This window comes from Periplaneta americana, chromosome 6 (genome assembly GCF_040183065.1).
Source record: "Periplaneta americana isolate PAMFEO1 chromosome 6, P.americana_PAMFEO1_priV1, whole genome shotgun sequence".
In the NCBI taxonomy this organism is placed as follows: domain Eukaryota; kingdom Metazoa; phylum Arthropoda; class Insecta; order Blattodea; family Blattidae; genus Periplaneta; species Periplaneta americana.
The window spans coordinates 147,847,618-147,871,348 of NC_091122.1; the positions used below are offsets into that span (position 1 = coordinate 147,847,618).

The following is a 23,731-nucleotide window of genomic DNA, read 5'->3' on the forward strand; positions in this document are numbered from 1 at the left end:
TTATCACAACCATCGTAATAGAACCAAGACATACCAGCCGATTGCAAGCCTCACACCCGTTTATCTGCAGTAGAGGTGGACGATCATCCAACCAGTACGGAAGTAACGTGTGGTCAGCGCGTTGATCCTCCTCAGCCGTTCAAGCTGATTTGCTAGACTCGATTACGCAAAGCATTGTAGCACTCCATTTTCTGAGCATGATGCTGGGTGGGTACTTGTCCTATACACTAGCAGAACTTACGTCAAAATGTCTTCCCACGTGAAGACTGCAATCAATGCGTATTTCGTAATGATAGGTCAAAACATGGCGTCTTAGACCACTCGGCTACGGCACGGTACAAGTAATATTATTTTAAAAGAAAACATTTCAAATACAGTTCCCTATTAATTGAGATATCCAAGCATGATTCTGCATTTCTACCATTTTCAGTTGAGATTTTACCGTTTCAACGAAAAAATTCCTCCAAAATTGAAACCAAAAGTAGTCCACAAACAACATTTTAAAATATGAATAACACACTTGACATTCATGAGCATAATTTGTTAATGACGGAGAAAAATTCGTTCCTACGCGGCGCCGGGGATCGAATCCAGGATCCCCATTTCTACGCATTGGGCGCGCTACCACTGAGCTATGCCGAGGCTCAGTCCACAACACCGGATCAAATCTTTCTCCTTTGTTTCATCCCTCCCCCCCCCCTTTGTGCCGTCATTAACAAATAATACCGTTTCAGAGAATTTTGTAGGACCAAAAAATTAATAATCTTCACATAAAATTCGTAAAGTAGCCTACATAGAAAACCCCGAAGTAGTCAGTTCGTTAAAGACGTCATACTATAGTATAAGAAAGTTTAATATTGTTTATCTGCGAATTCTGCAGTCCAGCTGTCCGTGTTGCATTAAATTGTCGGATAAATGCAATTGCTACACAACCAGATTGTTATCACATCTAGATACTGGACAGAACTGATTTGTCCGCGACAGAAGTGACAATTTGCAGTCATATTTTAATGATAGGAAATCAATTGAGGAACATGTCAACAGATATCTTGTTCTCTGTCTCTTATCACGTTTAGTGTGAATTACCCACAATACACACCTTGGAAACATACGTGCTCAACAGTGTTGCCAATTCAGCGGTTTTCCCGCTAAATCTAGCTTTTTTGGATAACCATCTCGCGGGTAAAATTATATTATCCCGCTTAGCGGGAATACTAGCGGTTTTTAATCTTTAAAATTTCTGAAATGAAATTCATATTCGCAATATAAGCGGCTTTCATAATTACGTTTAATTCGTTCAGTGTGTGTTCTGTGAAATAATGGATGTGTTAATGTAGTGATAATTCCATATTATGTATGTTACCGTTAAAACCCGAAATCCGTCAAAACCAGTTTCAACTAGTAAAAACTAGTTTAAGCAAATAAAGATAGAAAGTGAGTTTTCGTATAATCAAGAATCAATGTCAGGTTAAGTTTGGTTTGTTTAGGTTTTTGTTTGGTAAAAGCCTAAATAAAACCTATACAAACCAAACTTAACCTGTCATTGATTCTAGATCTTACGAAAATTCGCTTTCTATCTATCTATATTTTAAAATTACTTTTTACTAGTTGAAACTGGTTTTGTCGGATTTTGAGTTTTAACGGTAACATATATAGTGCAATAAGAATTTAAATAGATTGTGTCTGTGATAAAAGTGTTCAAAATTGCTTTATACTGCCACATTGGCAATGAAAAAAGTATGCAATATTCGTTACATTGGCGGGTGGATACTCTATCTTGACCATTATTATTATTACTATTATTATTATTATTATTATTATTATTATTATTATTATTATTATTATTTTTATTGAATAATAAGTATACATTAAAATCTAGAGATATTTGCTAGAAAATTGCGGGTTTTCGAAAGTCATCTAGCGGGGTTATACGAACAACTGTTGGCAACACTGGTGCTCAACTTCAGCACTAGAAATAGTGATTTAGAGAAGATCACTGTCTGTATTATGTTCCTCATTGCACTGCCTAATTATTAACTTAAAGCTTTGCAGGGTCAAGAGAAAAGATTCAGAACAGAATTAACAAAATTTCCCCTTTATTTTCTACTCAACTGATGAATTGTTTATGCTTTTAAATAGAATTAATTTGCGTATGCTACGTAGGCTATTATATATTTCTGTGCAGCTTTTTACTTGTTCCATATCTGAAAGCGGAAATGCTAATATAAGACCTGTGGGTACATACTATGAAGATTTGGGATCTTAACTTCATCACTAATCATTTTGGTACCTCAGTTGATAGATCACTGGTTTACAATGACTGGTCCACACCTGTGGAGTAACAGCGCGTCTAGCCGTGAAACCAGGTGGCCCGAGTTCGATTCCCTGTCGGGGCAAGTTTCTTTTTTTTTTTTTTTTAGTAGGTTATTTTACAACGCTTTATCAACATCTTCGGTTATTTAGCGTCTGAATGAGATGAAGGTGATAATGCCGGTGAAATGAATCCGGGGTCCAGCACCGAAAGTTACCCAGCATTTGCTCATATTGGGTTGAGGGAAAACCCCGGAAAATATCTCAACAGGTAACTTGCCCCGACCGGGAATCGAACCCGGGCCACCTGGTTTCGCGGCCAGACGCGCTGATCGTCCACAGGTGTGCGGGGAAAGTTAGCTGGTGAGGTTTTCCCAGGGTTTTCCCTCAACCCAATATGAGCAAACGCTGGGTAACTTTCGGTGCTGGACCCCGGACTCATTTCACCGGCATTATCACCTTCATCTCATTCAGACGCTAAATAACCTAAGATGTTTATAAAGCGTCGTAAAATAACCTACAAAAATATAAAAAATAAATAAATATTATGACTGTGGACCTAGTTCAGATCCCGGCGATGGAGGAGTCGTATTTTGTGAAGGGGTTTTCTCGGTATTTTCCCTCATTGCACCGTCACTCTCCATTTCAGTGTTCATCATAATCATTACAATAGTACTCATCCAAAACTGTGCGGCGTGATCCATTATTGTAATTGGCCTACAGAAGACATAGTCTGGTCGACCTCGCGTTGTGTGCCCAAGGTTGCGGGTTCGATCCTGGGCCAGGTCGATGGCATTTAAGTGTGCTTAAATGCGACAGGCTCATGTCAGTAGATTTACTGGCATATAAAAGAACTCCTGCGGGACAAAATTCCGGAACATCCGGCCACGCTGATATAACCTCTGCAGTTGCGAGCGTCGTTAAATAAAACATAACATTTAAAAAAACATAGTCTGAGGGGGGGTAATGCACTTTCGGTTGGAGGTAGAAGAGTACTCTGGTGGGATCCACCGGAACCTTATGACGTCCAGGATGAATCCACAGATGATGCCACACAACTGAGTCTCAAAAACGCGATCGTTCGGACTTCAAAAATCATTCCCAGTATAGGATCAGGTCACTAATGACTGCGTGCTATCCTTTGAGACCTTTCTACGTACAAAAAAAACCGTTCAGCACTAAAAATAATGCTGCGGTCACAGTATCCTGCAGAAAGAAATATTTGTGTCCATTTCATCAGCTAAATAGATTCAGTAGCCATTCATGACACTAACGGTGAAATGAAAATTACTTTCCTTTATGCCTTTCCGCCAGGCGCTTTGCTAGGTGTCCCTCTTATCAAGATTTTAAAGTCATTTGTTGGAATCATTCATGTCGTTAATTACAGTATCGCGCTGGTTGGATATTGATGCGTGGGTGTTTTGTACCCACGTGTGTGTTTCATCATTGACATTTTGAAAGGATGTTTGACGCCACACAAAGCTTTTCTAGTTCGCGGAGTTGCTAACCTCATTTTCCTGTTCAAAAAGCACAATTTATTAATCCCTGAACTATAGATAAATGTCTCCCTATTTATAAGCACCACGTCATGAAGGGTTTGACGTTGTCAGCGATTACGACAGCAGAGCCAGTCTGTGTATAGCTCACCTAACGCCAACTTTGCCCTTTCATGCTCGATCATTGACAGCATCATTGTGTTGTCGTTCATTGAATTCTGAAGTTCACGTCTAAAAAAGTCATTGCGCTACAGTATTTTGTGTTACAATCAGTCCTATCTATTCTAATTACTTTTTTCCTCGCTTCTTTTCCTTACATCCTTTCGTACTTCCCTTCTTTTCATGTATTAGTTTTTATTTTAATCGTCTCTCTCGCACTTTGTTTTTATTCCTCTCTATTAACTGTTTCCATGTGTTCCTTTTCCTTTGTTTTAATTATACTGTAGTGTTTAAAACATTTTTTATTTGTATTTTAAGGTTTTCCATTGTTCTTTCCTTATTCCTTATTTTTGTCTTCACTTTCTACTTCTCTTTTCTTCTTATTAAGTTTTAAATTTCTTCCTTCCTCATTTCTAGCCCTTATTTTTTGTTTACTTCCTACTTTCCTGTACTATCCCTTCTGTTTTTATTTCCTTTCTACTTTCCTGTTATATTTGCTCTGCCTTTCTTCACCCTCTCTTTCCGTTTTTCCTAAAATTTTTCTCTTTATCTATTCTGCTTTTATTTTCGTCCTACTCTCCTGTTATATTTGTCCTGTCTTCCTTTCCTTACCCAGTCTTTCGTTTTTACTTTCTATTTTCCTGTTCTGTTCTCTTCTCTATTTTACTGTTATATTTGTCCTGTCTTTCTTTCCTTACCCAGTCTTTCGTTTTTACTTTCTATTTTTCTGTTCTGTTCTCTTCTCTACTTTCCTGTTATATTTGTCCTGTTTTTCTTTTTTCATCATTTCTTTCCTTTTTACTTTCTACTTTCCTTTTCTGTTCTCTTTATTTTCGTGTTATATTTGTCCTGTCTTTCTTTCCTTACCTAGTCTTCCGTTTTTACTTTCTATTTTCCTGTTCTTTTCTCTTCTCTATTTTACTGTCATATTTGTCCTGTTTTTCTTTCTTTATCCTTTCTTTCCTTTTTAGTTTCTACTTTCCTTTTTACTTTCTATTTTCCTCTTCTGTTCTCTCTATTTTTCTGTTATATTTACCCTGTCTTCCTTTCCTTTTTACTTTCTATTTTCCTCTTCTGTTCTCTCTATCGTCCTGTTATATTTGCCCTGTCTTTCTTCCTTACACTTTCTTTCTTTTGCTTTCTATTTTCCTGTTCTGTTCTCTTTTCTACTTTCCTGTTATATTTGTCCTGTTTTTCTTCCTTTATCCTTTCTTTCCTTTTTACTTTGTACTTTCCTCTTCTGTTCTCTCTATTTTCCTGTTATATTTACCCTGTCTTCCTTTCCTTACACTTTCTTTCCTTTTTACTACCTACTTTCCTGTTCTGTTCTCTTCTCTACTTTCCTGTTATATTTGTCTTGTCTTTCTTTCCTTACCAGTCTTTCCTTTTTTACTTTATACTTTCCTGTTCTGTTATCTTCTCTACTTTCCTGTTATATTTGTCCTGTTTTTCTTTCCTTTTTACTTTCTACAATCCTGTTCTATTCTCATCTCTACTTTCCTGTTATATTTGTCCTGTTTTTCTTTCCTTATCTATTCATTCCTTTTTACTTTTCCTGTTCTATCTGTTATATTTTTATTTTCTGTCCAACTTCTTATTATATTTACTGAAACTTTCTTTTCTTAATCCTTCTTTCTTACTTACCTTCTAATTTCCCCTTAGATTTGTTCTGTTTTTATTTCCTACCTACTGTCCTGTTATATTTGCCTTACCTTTATTTCCTTCATATTCCTTTCCTTTTTAATTTGTACTTTCCTGTTCTGTTTTTATTTTCGCTACTCTCCTGTTATATTTGTATTGACTTTCTTTCTTCACCTTTTCTTTCCTTTCTATTTCCTACTTTTCTATCCTATTTGTTCTATTTTTATTTCTTCTTTTCTATTCCCCTGTTATATTTGAACTTACTTTCTTTGTCTTTCTTTCTCTTTTGCTTCTTACTTTCCTATTCTTCGTCCTTTCTTTTCAGTCTCCTGTTCTATGTGCCCTATTTTTGTTATTCCACTCATTTTTACTTCCTACTTACCTCTTCTATTTTCCCCGTATTTTGTTCCTTTTACATAATATAATTTCCCTCTGTTTACCCTATATTTTCTTTTTCATTTTTCTTTCTGTCCTTTTCATTTATTTGCCTCGCTTATTAAACTCTCTCATGTTTTTTCTCCCTCCTGTATTTTCATTCTCTATTGTGTTTTTCCTCAGTCTTTATTTTTGTCTTATTCTTTCTTGCTGGATCTGACCACAGACTCTCCATTGTTGCAGGTGAGGGAGCTGGTGGAGAGATGCACCTGCCCGGTGCAGTTCCCCATGATCCGTGTGTCCGAGGGCAAGTACCGCATCGGAGACACCAAAGTTCTCATCTTCGTCCGGGTGAGTGCAGAAAATGAATGCCATAATAATTCGCAGCTGTCTACTTGTACACATTTTTAGAATAGAAGATTGTATATTTCCATTTTCGTGCAGTGTGTCCATTTCCACTTTATTTTGTGACATGTTAAAGTTCCTAGAAATGGAAATATCTGCAAGAGTACAGTGTGTAGTTGAAAAGAAGTGTAATTCTCGTGGGCAGTCTCGTAAATTGCAATAGTAGAGTGGATCGGGGAAAGATGCCTGACTTTTTCTTTGATTGAATTTAAGATACTGTTCATTTAGTTTTGAATTTCATATTGAAATATCACAGTCTGGAAGGTATTTTGAAACTATATTCTTGGTACAAAATAGAAAACATTAATTACCTTGTTTATAGATACAGGTTTTCTTCTTACCTGCACTGTAGGCATCTTTCCTCGATAGCCGGGTAAGATGGCAAATGCAATTAACACATTTACTGATATATGTATTTTACCTGAACTTGGTTTGATACATGCATATAAGAAAAATGACTTAATCTAAAGCTCATGGACACTTTCTCTCTCGTTTATCACTACATATTTTAATGCCGTGTATAAGACTCGTGAAATCACTTCTTGCACACAATGAATTCAATCCAGTACATTTGTTTGTCGTCATTCTTTTTTAGGAGGCGATTAAGGGTACGGTAATAAATCCCGTATGCTTACGATGCTCTAAAACAGTTCATACTCTCTGTTATAACATATTTCATCGCAAGTTGAAGACTGTCCTCAATCCACTGACTTCTATCAGAGGATCTTACGTAATATTTACACATTCCCTTCAATAAAACAAAAAAAAAAAATATATATATTACAACACGTTTCCATCTTACCCCGAAAAAAGTGATCATCTTCCCCAAGTATCGGGGTAAGATGCCCAGTGCTGTGACGCAACCTAAGATGGCGGAACAAGGTCGTTGGTTGTTAACAATACAAACTTCAGAACCTTTACTACAATATCCATTACAAAAGGTTTGACAGTTATTACGAATTCAAGGATGTATTAAAATTTTAACATACCTTTGCAATTATTTTATAGCAGAAAAATGAGCTGTTTTCTTGCTTTTCTTCTTTTCACAACAAGAACACGTGGCAAAATGAGTTAGCTTCCACTCTACAGACATTCAACTGTCTCAGTGATCATGAAGATATGCACGTGGCGTTCTCTCTTGGAAGAATGTGAAACTACAAAGAAATAAGCATCTTCCCCCGATAGTCAACTCCCCCCGATTCACTCTAGTAGTGTACATGTGAGTTACGAACTTGCTATACTTGTCATAATAATTTAGTAAATTATATTTTAAAAGAAAAAAAAAATTATTCGTCTCTCTCTTAAAATAAATAAAAGGAAATATTCTTAATTTACAAATATTGTATAGTAGTTAATACAAAAAAAAAAAAAGATTATAAAAATTGCTGTTATAAAGCATATCATAGACGTTTAGAATTTTTTTTTTCATTTGATTAACCAGTTTCCGTCTATATCACTGAGAAAAAGCACTGAAATACTAAAAGTTGCGTACTGAGATTAGCCACACTCTAGACCTCTGAAAGCGGGTCTCTATATATGCTAAAACAATTACTATATACCGTATACTACTGAGAAAGAGCACTGAAATAATAGAACTTGCTGATATTAGATACGTGCTAGCTAGGCTTTTGAAAAGAGGATTTCTATTTAATATTATGTCAGTTTCTATTTATATCACTGACAAATAGCAGAAGTTGCTAATATTAGCCGGGCCTAAAAGCAGGTTTCTATATTTTGTTTAACCAAATTGTACAACGGTACAGCACTAATTGGCAACTGTTGTTCATATTAGCCAAGTATAAACCTCTAAAATATTGGTTGCTCTATTATCTTAAGCCAGTTTCTATACACTACTTAGCAATTATTTATTGCAGTTTCATATACATATATGTTTCACTGTGTGTTTTTTCTTTCGTATCTTACATTTATTTTATTTTTATTATGTTTGTGAAATTCGGTGTGAAGTTAGATTAGTTGTAATTTTGATAATTAATGATAACAGTAGTAATAATAACAATTATTGTTGTTTTGCTATTTTATTATTAGTAGTATTATTTTTGTTTTCTTTGAAAATTCAAACTGTGCATAGTTATAACACGAATGGTCGTAGGGGCTCGTGCGAAGGATCTTCTGTACATGAGTTTGTATAGCTAATTGTGTATCAATAAATGCTCTTCATTCATTCATTCATTCATTCATTCATTCATTCATTCATTCATTCATTCATTCATTCATTCATTCATTCATTCATTCATTCATTCATTCATTCAATAATACTAAAATACTAAAAGTTGCTAATATTAGCCACAAACTGGATTTCTAATTAGCGGGTTTTTATATGTTATACTAAGCCATTTTCTAGTCACTACTGAGCAATGGCACTTAGATACTAAAAGTTACTTATGTTAGCCATACTCTGAACCTCTGAAAAGCGAATTTCTATGTTAAGTTAAGCCGTTTTCTATACACTAATGAACAACGACACTGAAACACTAAAAGTTGTTAATATTAGTCACAGCCTGGAAGTCTGAAAAGAAAATTTCTGCGTTTTATTAAGTCAGTTTTTTATATACACCACTGTGCAATAAGCAATACTTAAATTTCCTGATATTTGCCACACTCTGGACCTCTAAAAAGCGGGTTTCTATGTTACGTTAAGCCAGTTTCTACACGCTACTTAAGCAATAGCACTCACATTAATTACATGCTTTTTTAAAAGGCGCGAATTTTTTTTTCTTACAGTAAGTTTGTATCTATTTCATTGAGCAACAGCATTGAGTACGTCTTTTGGAAGGAAAGAAACGATATTTAATAGGCTGATCGTTTAACTCGGATGATTAGCAAAGATATGTGCTCTTTAGGTCTATGTGATTAGTTGGACTTGTTGAAATACCTGTTAGCTATTTCAGTTGCAAGATGAGATGAGAATTTGGGTCGTGACTTGTTGGTTGCAGGTGCTCAGGAACCACGTGATGGTGAGGGTCGGAGGCGGATGGGACACGTTGTCGCACTACTTGGACAAACACGACCCTTGTCGCTGCAAGACAGGTACTTGACATTACTGCTACCATCTGAGTTGATCACACTCACGAGGACGCAGAATAACAGCGATGTAACTCTTGTCTGTTCCAGCGCACAGATCCCCTCTGTCCACAAAGCTGATTCTGAAGTCTAACGGTCCCTTGGAACTGAGTACGGCTCAAGTGCTGTACGAAAGGTAAGCGATAACCTTAAACTTCCATGAAATGTATTATTATTATTATTATTATTATTATTATTATTATTATTATTATTATTATTTCGTCGGTTTACAAGCAAAAGATATTAAGTCAGAAATATTACTTCTGAGAAAAGGCGTATACAAAGTACATAATGTATTTGTATAAACTTATAATTATTAGAAAATTAAATACGCTTGAAGAGAGACAAAAATATTTTGAGAATTCAGTTTTGTCAAGAACTTTTGAAACTCCCTTTTCTGAGAGGTAATATTTTTTACTTAATTTTTAATGATCGAACCCAGGTCCTTGGTTCTACGTACCAAGTGCTCCAACCACTGAGCTACGTCGAAGTTCAATCCACAGCACCGGATCGAATCTCTCTCCTCTACTGTTTTTCCCTTTGTGGCCTGACTCCAAGTTCGACACTTATATGTTGACATATATTAAGTCAACTGCCATTATACAAGGAGCGCACTCAATTGAGTGACTTGCTGACCGGGATTCCACAGTAATATGCATTGTTGGACGCTCTTTGTATAATGGCAGTTGACTTAATATATGTCAACATATATGTCGAACTTGGAGCTAGTCCACAAAGAAAAAAACACTAGAGAAGAGGGATTCGATCCGGTGCTGCTGTGGATTGAACTTCGGCAGAGCTCAGTGGTTAGAGCACTTAGTATGTAGAACCAAGGACCCGGGTTCGATCCCCGGCGCCGAACCGAATTTTTCTCCTCTAATAATCATTGTTAATATGTTTTGCTTCTAAGCCGACGATTTGTTTCTCCTTGTAATTTTGTAAGGTCTCTGAATCACTGTGCTAGTGAATTTGGATGCCATGTAATTGGTCATCATAACCTTGTCAGTTGATATCGAATGTTATTCACGAATTTCTTTTCCTAAATGAAGTGATGCACCATCCTGCTGGAACACCATGCCCAAGTTTTTTCCTGTTGGAGTTGTGGTATGAAAAACAAATGTCATCCGTTTTTGGAGATCTAAATCGCGTAATGCCTGAACAAGTTATGTGCGGTAGAAGTAAAGGTTATAACTAGGCTTGTAATGTGGGGGACCGATTACACAAGTTGATTGCAGCATGGTACATAGGCTGGGAACGTGAGCTAGTATGAGGACATTGATTGAGTTTGTTCTGCTATAGATTACGGGAATAACAAGGTGCACATAAACAAATCTGGACAGCTCTAAAAGTAAATATACGCTACATAGCATTACAAATATAATATTTTTACGTACATTGCAGAAGAATTGTCATAGAATTATTCTTGGGTTTTAGTTTCCTCCTTCCTTTTCTTGTGCTACAATATCTCTGTATTTATAATATAATATTGCTTGTCACCCCGTATATTTGTATTACATAATTTACAGTACATGTAATGTTCCCAACATTCACTTCAAAACACTCACCAAATTCCGCTCCAAAAATGTGCGCCTGAGAACCTTTAACCTTTGGCATTATTATTCAGCAGGTATTCTGTTTACGTATGCTAGAGTACTGACTGGTGAACGGATAGTAAACTTGAAACCATTGTAAGGCATCCTATCGGTCCCCAACATTACAAGTCTAGTTATATGTGTATGGCAAAGCTATTACTGCAGACAGTCATTTAGGACTCTTCTTGGAACGTATCATACAATCGCTAACAGAAACTTCGATTTTGAGAGCACGCCTATGGCCACCAGTGTATGGCAGGTTAACAGATCCATTTTCTTCAGATGTGTGATGCCATTACGTTACCGACTTATAATTCGAAGCTCTCTGAACATCACACTCATGGTTTAAACGACGTTGAACTGATGTTACACTTTCAAATTTTGCAAACTTCAACATAACGGTACATCTCGCTTATTGCCTTCCAGTAAACGGCATTTTGTTTATTCAGTCGTTGTTAAGAGATAATCTGATTTTTTTTTTTCGTAAAACAATGATGGAAACTACCGTGTTTAGCGTGATATTGGAATTGTTAAAGTAACTTTTGCATTACCTCTGATATAATTGTTACAGTAATTTAATTTTATGTCTTCCAAAACTGTTCAGATTTTGTAAGACAATATTTGGGACAAAATTTTGGCTACATAATCATGCTATACCGTTAATTTATAATGAAGCTGAGCCACTGTGCATCATCCTGATATTATTATATGCTGAATATTTTCAATTGAAGTTTTGCATTTACTAGGAGATGTACCGTATCCAGTAAGTTGTTCGGGAGTTCAGAAGCCTTCAATTTCTTCACACAGTTGCAGATACCATGAGAACTGCGCACTAGTGATCGTGAAGGATGTTGAGTAGATGCAAATTGAATTTTCTCTCGCAGGTGATTGAACTCGATATATTTTGCATATAATTTATTCTCGAGGGAAGTCTTGACCTTGTTCGCAGTTGCCATTTAGTTCGACTGATGCGAAAATAATTGGAATTAAACCAGCATCGTAACATGCAACGTGAGTGTATCTAATGGGCTTGTTATACGAGTACATCATAATCGCAGTATGTTGCTTCAGTATACATACTAATATTGACACGTTGATGATTGTTACTCAACAGCGTCAAAATCACCAAAATGTCACATTCTTCACGGTAAATTTGCACAAAGTTATGTAAGAGTATGGTGGCATTTTATTCAGAATCTCGAATGAGGAAATAGGACAAAGAATTGAAAGGTACGTGAGCTCGCATCATTGCAACGGAATTTGGGAAATTGGAGAAGAATCTATGTAAGCTCTAAGACGGTTGGCCACTTGTCTCACTCCGTGTTGCACCGTTCCTTTAAAGCAGCGGTGACCAAAGCGGGTGTCGTGATTACATCGTGTAATCACAGACATTCAAACGGGTACGAAAAGTTTCCTGTATATTGCTGTGTGTTTCACTCACGTACATGAAGGCAAGCTGTGGCGGTATCATGTCGCTCTACAAACTCTTTCTCTACAAGTTGTAAGAGGTGGTTTCATAAAGAATGAGAAGGAGAACTTTTTGTTGTTCTGTTGGACTGTGCTCAACGGTTCAATTAGGAGTATACAGAAACATTAATTACCACGCTGAATAATGTATTATTATTATTATTATTACTGACCACTAAGTATGTGTTTCTATATTTCTTCTGTATGTGCATGAATATTAATATTTTTAGATCTTCTCCCTAGAAGGATAAAATTATTAGGTTTTATCTCAATTTTAATCGTCTTAATCTTTAGATGAGGGTAACTATTTATTAGTTATTCATTTCATAATAATATTGTAGAAAAACTGATTCAATATTATGTGCCAACGAACTGTTAAACGCCAGGAATTGACATATATTAAATCATAGCCAGGAAGAGAAAGATGAGATAAACAAATGTAAGGTAGTCAGCCACCTAATGGGGTTTGAAATATCTCATGCTTTAAAGCCTTTTAATAGAACAGAATTTCTCAAAAGAGTAATGATTAAAATAGCTTAAATAACTTCTCCATAAGAAGTTTTTAATTTTGAAAAATTGTGAATTTCTCGATCAAGTATCGAGAGAAGAATTTAGAAAATTCCTGATTATATTCAAGAGGAAGGTTAAAAGAAGAAGCAAGAAAAATCGTATATTATTCACTGGCTCTTTATGACAGCAGTGACATTACTGATACAGCAAAGCTTGAGATTTTTATCCGCGGGATTGATCAAGATGTTAGTACAGGAACCACCACTGGTTGTAGTTTTCATGCCAAGTACCTTTCCTCCGTCTCCTTACTTCATAGGCTGTCTGTCGCATGTAATCACTGCAGCTCGAGTTTTGGTCACCGCTGCTTTAAAGGAAGTTAGAGAAATTATGAAAGGAAAAATGATGAAAATGGACGTAACTATTTTGTATTAATGATTGTTTAGAATTTTCTGTGCCGAAATATGTTGCCCTCGTATTGTTTTTGTCTTATATACTTCCATTATCTCTAAATTCTCTAACAAGATCATACATTGCAAGACGAATGAAAACTTGGAAAAAATTCTCTGCAAACTTCTTTTGAACTTGTAAGGCAAATATAGTGAATACTATATTTAGAAACATAAATATGTTTCCCTCGCCTCTTTTGCGGAGGATGGGTCCGAATTCTTTCACCTTAGTGTGAGGTTATTGTGCTTACCACTTCCATCATCGGGATGCATTCTTGTAAGTATCGTGGTCCACTGTTTGGTGTCATATATCGATTCAGCACACAACGCTCACTTTCCACGGAGTCCGCAATAACGTCACTCCTTCCCCTGATAATTCTTCTACAACCTCATGGGATCGATATCATCTGTATGCAAGTCAACAGTACTATACTATTGTATAGTAAACCCCTTTCCAGTCACACTATCCCCACAAAAGAAATTCCCTCTCGTATCGATGCCAGATACGGCAGAAAATAATATAACTCCCTTTTACAGGGGCTAGGTGACTCTAATTGTTTCGTTTTTGTCCTGGGGTTGTTATTTTTTTGACGTGGACACATCTGTAAGTTCCGTCCAGTACTACGGTACCATCCCAAGGAAGTCAACCGATATAATATTTTCAAGCTATTTTTTTTCGCGCCTATAATTTCTAAATTACACGACATATTCCAGTGAAGTAAACGACGATCAACAGACGAAGGATCAATGTAATTTAATTTTATATTTTATTTAACGACGCTCGCACTGCAGAGGTTATACCAGCGTCGCCGGTGTGCCGGAATTTTGTCCCATAGGTGTTCTTTAACATGCCACTAATTCTAGTGACATGAACCTATCGCATTTAAGCAAACTTAAATGCCATCGACCTGGGCCGGGATCGAACTCGCAACCTCGGGCACAGAACGCCAGCGCTATACCAACTCCGCCACTCAGGGAGACGGATCAATGTATCCAACATGATCTTGAGTTGGAGAGGGTATCGTCATCTAACGATACGCGGAAGAAAGGACTTTGAGGTAGAAATTGGTGAGTCGTGCAGCAGCCGAGGCATGGTAACTCGAGAATTCGAAGCGATAGGACGTTCGCAGTAGTGTGAAACGATTCGTAACGAAGAAGACTATAACCTCAACTGAGGAACAGTTAGCTGTCGACAAGTTAATTAAAAAAATTCGCGATTGAAATTGAGAAAAAATTAGACAAGAGAAAATTCACAATGTCGAGGTATATGCAGCAGATACCTGATATTCAGCATTCTTTATCGAGAGACGTATTCACGCATTTTACTTACGGTTGTCTCTCTGATACAGCGTACTCCGATTTTTTTTTATCTCAGGTCTTGGTAGAATAATACAGCTTGAGTCGAATAAGGGGAACTCCAAACACAGAAACAGACACATTGAGTATAGGCTACCCATAGTGGACGTCCACTTTAGCACTTAGCAATTCAGTTTGTACAATCTTCTAGAGAAGAAGCATGTTCTGTGGACAGGTCTCCTCCGCGTACTAGACGGTCTTCAGCGTCCAGCGTCAGCAGTAGCGGCGGCGGTCTGCCCGTGACGACCCGCAATAGGAGTCGCTCCCCCAGCGTCTCGCTGCAGGCGCCGCGCTCCAACCACGGGGGCAGCACCACAGGCCTAGATTCCCTCAACGTGAACAGTGGGCGCCGCAGCATCACCCCCACCAGGAGTCGATCCCCGACGCCTAGGCTGAGCGTGACGAAGGCGCCATCCACCACCAGCAGGAACAGGAGCCGCTCCCCCACCCCACGGCCGCCGTCACGCAACAAGAACACTCCCGCCCCCGCGGACAACAACAACAACGAGGGTACAACCACCGCGCCGCCACCCGACCAGCAGTCCCTGAACGACTCGGGCTCGGAGGTGTCTGACGAGGGCTACCGCAGCCTGGGGATCGTAGCCAGCTCCGCCGTGGATGGCGCCGCAGGCAAGGAACAGGGCAAGGTGGAGCCGGAGGACGCGCAACAAACAGGTAGGCGATGCTTCTACATCTCAACAGTTGTTATTTATAAAATCAGAGATGCCAACCATCAGGTCTACGAATTGTCCCTAATTATTACGGCATTGCGGGCAGAAGAAAATTATTATGGAAAAGTAAAATTATCTCGGCAAAAAAGTACAGGACGACCCATATTTACATCCATCTTTTCATCGCACTGTAGTAGCGTAAAAAACCGGATTAAGTGACCCATTTCACCGCTAAAATATACTGTGTTGGTGACAACATGTTTTAGTTTCGTGTTAGCTTTCAGTTTATTGTATTGCTTGTTTTTAGTTTTGAAGAATTTTAGATAAGGGCGGAAATAGCCAGAGTAGCTGTCGCGCCCTTTTTAAACTCCACTAACTAACTAACTAACTACACTAACTAACTAACTACACTAACTAACTAACTACACTAACTAACTGTACTATGTTCCATACCATTTTAAGAACAAATGAAGCTTTAATTTAATTTTATTCTCAGTGCGGTCCGAAACATGTGCACTCAATCAGAAAATTTACTGGAAATTGTTTTATGTAAAGAAATAAATCTTGAAGGAGTAACCATGGCGACAAGACTGTCTGTGTATGATCCTATCAAAATTGCTGCTCGAATGGAACTGGAGTGACGCTGACGTTGTGCACTTCATGCATGACGGTGTACCGCCCCATTTTGTATTGATAACACGGGGATGGGTTACCAATGCGTTTCCTGGATGAATCATCGGGCGCCGTAGTAATGTCGAGTGGCCTGCAAGGAGCCCAGACTTAACACTGTTGGACTTTTTTTCTGTGGGGATAACTTAAAGAAAAGGTATACGCCAGAAAACCTCGGGATGTAATTACTTTGGAAGGTCCACTCCTGTGGAGTAAGGGTTAGCGCGTCTGGCCGCGAAACCAGGTGGCCCGGGTTCGATTCCCGGTCGGGGAAAGTTGCCTGGTTGAGGTTTTTCCGGAGTTTTCCCTCAACCCAACATGAGCAAATGCTGGGTAACTTTCTGTGTTGGACCCCGGACTCATTTCACCGGCATTATCACCTGCATCTCATTCAGATGCTAAATAACCTTAGATGTTGATAAAGCGTCGTAAAATAACCTACTAAAATAAAAAAAAACTTTGGAAGCGGTAATTCGAGAGAAGTGTGGTCGGGAGCCAAATGATATGTTTGTGAGGGGAGTACGGAACGTTCAGCCACATCTGAAAAATGTGCAGGAAATGCTGGTGCTTACGTTTAATTTAATGTAATCCTAATGAATGTACTACTGTTTCATTATAACTTGATCCTCTCATATAATGACATTTATGTGTAATAAATGTATGAAAAGTTGGATATAAATATGGATCATCTATAGGCCTATATACAGTATATCTTCCTAAAAAATTACTAAAATGTGAAGAAATTTCCAATAATTGTCGATTAATTTCTTAAGCATGCAGAAATTGCAGATATTTCACATAAAATACTTTACTAAAAGATTTCCAAATTTGATTAATGAAAGTAAACATGACGACTTTAGGAGGAATTTACAGCGTACCAATGCGATACTTTTCCGGGATAGACGTAGGCCTACATGACAACTGGATCAAGAATAGATGGTGATCGAGGTATCATGTATGTAATTTGCTTTATATCTGTGATTTTGTCAGGGGGAGGGCACGCACACTACTGAATTACTTGAAAAGTTGACACCTCTGTTTTGTTATTATTATTATTATTATTATTATTATTATTATTATTATTATTGATGCATTATCACATTTACTTCTTAACTTTTCTCTAGAATATGCATTAGGAAAGTGCAAGATAACAGGGAGGGTTTGGAATTGAACGGTTACATCAGCTGCTTGTCTATGTGGATGACGTGAATAATTATATTAGAAAAAAATCCACAAACTATTAGGAAAAACACGGGAATTTTACTTGAAGCAAGTAAAGAGATAGGTTTGGAAGTAAATTCCGAAAAGACGAAGTATATGATTATATCTCGTGACCAGAACATAGTACGAAATGGAAATATAATAAAAAATTTACGGTTGTAAAAAATTATACAAATTTGATATTATTTTTACAGGTAATTATTAGCTATTTTAATATTCTGAATAGTGTTTTATAAAGTATAATCTATGTATATTAAGCGTGAAAAGTTTAGTTTATTTAGCTTTTATAGTAGCTCAGACATAAAGAAAATGAATGTCACTAATTTTTTGCAGGCCAATGGTGTACCTCCCCCTTAAGCTTCTTTCTTTTTAATATAATACAGTAGAATTCCTCGTATCCGGCAACTGTGGGACAAAGCCAGTGCCGGATAACTGATTTTGCCGGATAATTGGAAAATACGTTTATATGTTATGTAAAGATTTGCTGTACTGCACAAACATTTTTTTCCATGTTGAAATTTATTTATTTTGATATAGATATTTAAAAATAAAGTTTTGAAATACGTACAATGTTTATTTTTAGTACTGATTACGGTAATGTACATTCATCAATTCATAATTTATTGTAATGCATAATAACGTAAAAAATACTAAACGTTTTCGTAACCTTATGACAATTTTAAATAGCGGTCATGTGACGTGAAGAGCAGTGTAGCCAACGTTGCAACTATGAAGATGAAGTAGCGGTCGATGATTTGAACGTCTTTAACATATCTCTAATATCTTCTTGTTTATATATACTAGACCTATCTATCACTCGAATGAAACTTTTACGCGCTGTAGGAACAGAGAATTTCACACTTTCCTATTTAGACTCGTCCAACACCCCTGCGAACGGGCGAGTTCAAGTGGTAAATTAAAAGTTGTTTGCAAGGCGCAAGTGGCAGCTTACTGATCTCCAGGGACATAACAGGATTTTCTATCTATGTTTTCACGCGTGAACAATGTAAAGAGTAAACAATATGCGGCATGTGCTATCCACGAAAACCACTCACATCTTCGTCCGAATCTTCCCTTTCCCGTGAATGACTTTTTATTTTGGCCTAGCTAAAAGTGCCGTTGTTTTGGTATTGCCTGTTATTTGGGTGCCGGATACGAGGGATTTTACTGTAGTTGGCTTTACCTCTCATTGAGGTTCTGACTGATATATACATCTATTATTAGGGAGTACATCTCACTTGACGATATGTATCAGACGAAGAACAATTGTTTGTATACATCTGAAGTCTGATTAGTGTAATAAGTGCGTACTGTCCATTACTCAGGAGAAGACAAGCGGAAAGAATGTGACCTTCTTGACTATCGCTGTTGATTATTATAAACATCGCTCAGATAAGCATCCCAGTAGCCAGGTTATTACTCGTGCAGGAAACATGAGTAACAATGCGTATGGAAATTAAACAGAAGGAGACCTAATGTTTCCGCTTACTGCAGTACAAATATTGCACGTGTTGTCGTACGTTATCTGTCCACATCCCTTCCTCTTCAGTCCGCTCTCGTCTTCTCCTGAGTCACCGACAGTAGCTAATCGGCGATGTATGTAATAGAGGGCGAAAGGAACTGGCCACCATACTCCATTATCTCCTGGCCTAGTTGCCTCATAAGTGGTGCCATGTTGGTATCACTTGTCAGATTCAGACCTGTCTTCGGACAGTTGACTAAACAACAACACTAGTTGACTTTTGACAGCGAGTATATTCCTCTTGCAGGTTGAGAATATCGTAATACTCGTAGGATGAGTTTAGTAATTCTTTACGTAATGGGCTATGTGACAGGAATACAGGAATAACCATATCATACCTGTATCTTATACTGCTGTTGAGATGTCTGTTTGCTAGAAACCGGTTGGTGTAGACAGACTCGGGCAAATGAAAACGTGCGTCGTGCACTCAGGAAGTCGGTGTCATGTGAGGGAGGACCCGAAACTATGTTAAATTAGCGTTACTTCAAACAGACTTGACCGAAACGCAGAGGGTCACATGTTGCTACGAAGCGGCACGTGTGTGCAAGGAACAAGTCATCTGTGTTCATTTATATTAAATCAAACGAAACAGGAAACTTAAGTACACTAATGCATTATAATAAAATTGTTTTAATCTAATTAGACCTACTTTTTCAGTGAGATATGTGCATAAAATATAATTTCAGAGTCAAATCAATGATTTCAGTTATGTTCATCAGACGTGCACATCAAATAAACTCAGAAATATACATAGTGAATCGTAAGTAATGTCATTAATGTCAGGGAGTTATTCTTTGAGATATTTCAAACAAAACAGTTTAAAACTTTTTTTTTTTTGTGAAACATTTCATAGCATGTTTTGGGAAGGCCTTTGATTTAATTCGTAATATGCTCAGTCAGTTAAAGAGAGCAGTGTTTTATGATAATGTGTACCGTATATGATTGAAAGAATTTTAGTTTTGTCTTTTAAGCGTGCATAAATGTGATCCGAACAAATGTAACATTGTCATTTCTTTGCAGAACGAAAAACTGACTGCAGTATATAATAACATACGGATATTAATTACACTAACCAGACTTCAGATGTATACAAACCATCCCATCGCACCTCCTCATACTCATCCTCTTTCACAATAGCCCTGCCAAGACTCTGGAATTGTTATCTGCTAGCATCAGGGACTGTCGAAATAAAATTTAATTCAAACGCAAAATTACTGGGCACTTGGACAGTAGTTGAGACTCGTTCAGACATGGTTTCTTGTAAATAGTTCTCTTAATCTATCACAGAATATTTCAATATCCTGTAATTTGATCACTATAGAATTTTGTTATTCTAGGTTTAATTTGTAATTCAGTAAATACAAAAATATTCTTTGTTCTTAACTTCTATGATAAATTGTCTAGCTTTCATTAATCAGGTAATCCTGTCGTACTTTAATTTTTATTGTAATTGTAATTGTGAATTTAATATTAATTGTAATTTTATTGTTCATATTATAGTTGTAATCCCCTGATAGAGGGACAGAGAAGGCTTGACGGCATTATCTCTACCAGGTTAAATAAATAAATACTAATACTACTATAGTCCCGACGCTGTTATTTCCGGGTGACTCCTCCTCTTTGCTTACGTCTTAGAAAGTGAAGGCTCTATAAAGTCTAGGTAGGTAGTATCGTTCGCCATTTTTGTTCTTAAGTTGCCGAGCTACCATACGAGGAATCTAGTTGCCACACCGTTAAACATTATCATGTCGTAGCTGCTATGATAATAAATCAAACGCACTGTAATTCAGCAAATAATTGAGCGACAAATGTCTTCGTATGCTTTCTGCGAACGCCAACGAAAGAGCTAAAATGGCGGGCGATTATATTAAGTATTTATCGAGCCTCTTAAGAAATGAATCTGCGAATTACAAGACGCATACGTTTAAATGTAGCCGACTTGCAACGCGATTGGCTGCCGGAAATTAGAGCGACGGGACTTTAGTACTGTATTTTCAGGTGTGTATCTAGGGACCGAACGACAACTGTCATTTGTGTTCGCAGAGCGTCCCATCCCACCCATCACAACACACCGTCCTCCGTCGGAGTGCAGTTCTTGTGAGGAAGTGGCCCCTGCCGCCACCAGACACAAGCGGACCCCCAGCGACGTGCAGCAGCGTCGCAGACTTTCCGACGGGGCCGCCAGCGACGGCAAGATGACGCGCAGCAGGTCGACCGGCGGCGACCCCGGCCTCTTCGACCCCGGCTCCCCCGCCAGGAGGGCGGGCGTGTACCGCAGCGTGCGGGCGGACCCTCGGACGGCGCAGCAGAACAACACGTGGAGCGGGCGCCAAGGCAAGGGCAAGCCGCGGCCCTCGCTCAACGGCGTCGGCGTGGGGTTCGAGCGGAACACGGCGCAGCGCCGCAGCCTGGGGTCCGCCAGCTCGACGCCCACCGCGCCTCGCAGACACAAGGGCTCCCTGCCCGCCTCCCTGCAGGGCTCGCCCACCAAGCACATCTCGCCGCTCCTCGAGCAGATCCTGCAGGTGAAGGACCTGGACAACGACGTGACGGTCCTCAACAAGATGAAGGAGATCATCCAGCACTACGCCGACATCGTGGACGAGAAGCTTGTGGAGGAGAGGCGGCACGAGCAGGCGCTGCCCCAGGAGGAGCTGGACCTGACGTCCGCGTGGGTGCACGGCAACGGGAGGATCAGGAAGGTGAGCCCCAGCCCCAGGAAGGACTCGAAGGTGGAGGGCTCCGTGAGCAGGATCCCCGCGCCCATCTTCTACAGGCCCACGGCGTCCGCCACGGCCGAGCTGACGACGCAGGGCGACAGTTGACAGCCGCACCACAGATCTGACCAATAGCTTTACACTATCTCAGCAGCAGCAATCATTTGTGTACATACTTTCTGTTTTGTCTGCTAAACTCGTAGTCTGACGACATGTTGTCTACTAACGTTTCTTTGCTCTCCCTTCTTCCAATAATAATTTATTTATTTAATGACCGTGTATAGTTAGTTGAGCTAGACATTATTTTGTACTTGAAGCATTGTTAAATAACGTCCATTGTTGTATCCATCCGCTTCTTCTTTACATTGTTGTGAAGCAATTTTTTGGTGACTAAGAAAGGATGCACATGATGGAACTTTGTGCAGGTTATATTAAGAATATGGAATAACGATAATCTTAACAACTCTACGCACATTAATGCAGTTTTCTGCAACATTTAAACCTTTATTCATTATTATTGCTACAATATTTTTTTTACCTGGCAATAATATGTTGCTATGTGTTAGGCAGACCGTGATATAGAGTAGAACATGTTAATGTATAGATTTATTACGCCCATAGTTTATATACATATATTTATAAGTGTTTCAAACTTTGAAGGACATAAGATTGTAGGGTGCAGTTGATTTGGGCCGTTATATTTCAGAACATTCTAAGAACGTTGTATAATTTGAATTGAATATCATTTATAGTTTATTTCATTCTAATATGTTACGTTATTAGAAAAAAAAGAGAGTCTCAATTTATAGATATTGTTTAAGTATTGTGAGGAGCTATCGAAGCACAAAATAAATGCCCAAATCAACAAGAGGGTGGGTGGACGAAGTCTGAGTTGAAACAAGAGCTGACTGAACTTGGTGCCTAGTTTCCTGGTAATAATCTAGCGAATGCCTAAGTCCTGCTTCCCTGCGTGGGGGCAGGCCAGCGCTGAGCGCTAGAATGCTCAACAATGAAATATCATCACATCATTCCAAGTTTGTAGAAACATTCCTATTTTGGAAGTCATGTATTTTGGAAAGTCTTTTTGTTTTTGGAAGAAAATGTTGTCATGTGTGGATGTTGCACTGTTCTTCACAATGGCAGGACTGTCTTCGAGAAGACGCGAACTAAATTGTAATGTGTATTTTCTTTGGGTTGTGGTAATCGACTTTGTGTCCTGTTAAAACAAATTAATGTAACATTTAACATTTTTCTTTCTTGTAAAGAGAAGAAAAAAGAGTTTTTAATTATCTCATTCTGATTAATAATTTTAAACAATTTGTGCATTAATAATGCAGAAGGAACTCACCACAACTGTAATAAATATTAACACCGCCCCCTGAATTAATTTAATGATTTATACAAATTCAGTTGTCAACTATCATGTAACTGAAACATAAATAAACAACTAAAAGTACTAAAATGGTTTCTTCCTTTTTTTCGTTGTAGATTAACCTGATTCAGTTCCAGCCTCCTTCAGCCATCGTTTTCAAGACCGTCCTACATCCTTCCTTCCTTTTGAACTAATATGTCATGCTTATTTTTTCGCATCTGTATTATCCTTGTCATATGAGAATACCTTTTTACGTGGTGTATGAGAAGTGCGGAAGGGATAATAGCTGTGGATAGCCTAATAAAAGGAGACCAGTAGTTAGTTTCCACTTTCCGTCAGGTCTCATGTCCATGCTCCCTAAAAGTAATTCCTCTAAAAAAACTGTATCGGACTATAAGCCAGACTCATTTTGAACATATCTGCTAGTTTCGGTCCAAGAGTTTATAATAAAAATACAAACCATTTTCCAAATCTGAAATATTTTAAAATTGAAGCTTTTAAAAAGGAAATTTATAAAATTATTCATGATATTATATAATATTAACAAATGTGTGTATTTTTTTACTTTTATTTCTGTCGACTATATTAATGTTTTTATTGAATATCACTGGCTCCTGTCAATTTATATTAAATGTTTTTTTTTCTCTCTTTTTGTCTTTCTTCTTTTTTTTTCTTTTTGCTCTTGTGTGTTATTTGTTGACTTGAATTAAGTTACTTACTG

At 37.9% G+C, this 23,731-nt stretch overlaps 1 protein-coding gene across 1 annotated transcript in view; it reads left to right on the plus strand.

Annotated features, from left to right (window-relative positions):
- The window catches only part of pigs (pickled eggs), a 339,813-nt gene extending 316,713 nt beyond the window's left edge, over nt 1–23,100 (plus strand). The window contains exons 4-8 of the mRNA XM_069829267.1: nt 6,225–6,332; nt 9,341–9,434; nt 9,519–9,603; nt 15,014–15,513; nt 20,965–23,100. Coding sequence (XP_069685368.1) covers nt 6,225–6,332; nt 9,341–9,434; nt 9,519–9,603; nt 15,014–15,513; nt 20,965–21,746 — 1,569 coding nt within the window. The 3' untranslated portion in view covers nt 21,747–23,100. The remainder of the gene's footprint in view (nt 1–6,224; nt 6,333–9,340; nt 9,435–9,518; nt 9,604–15,013; nt 15,514–20,964) is intronic.
- Nucleotides 23,101–23,731: the final 631 nt, after the last annotated feature.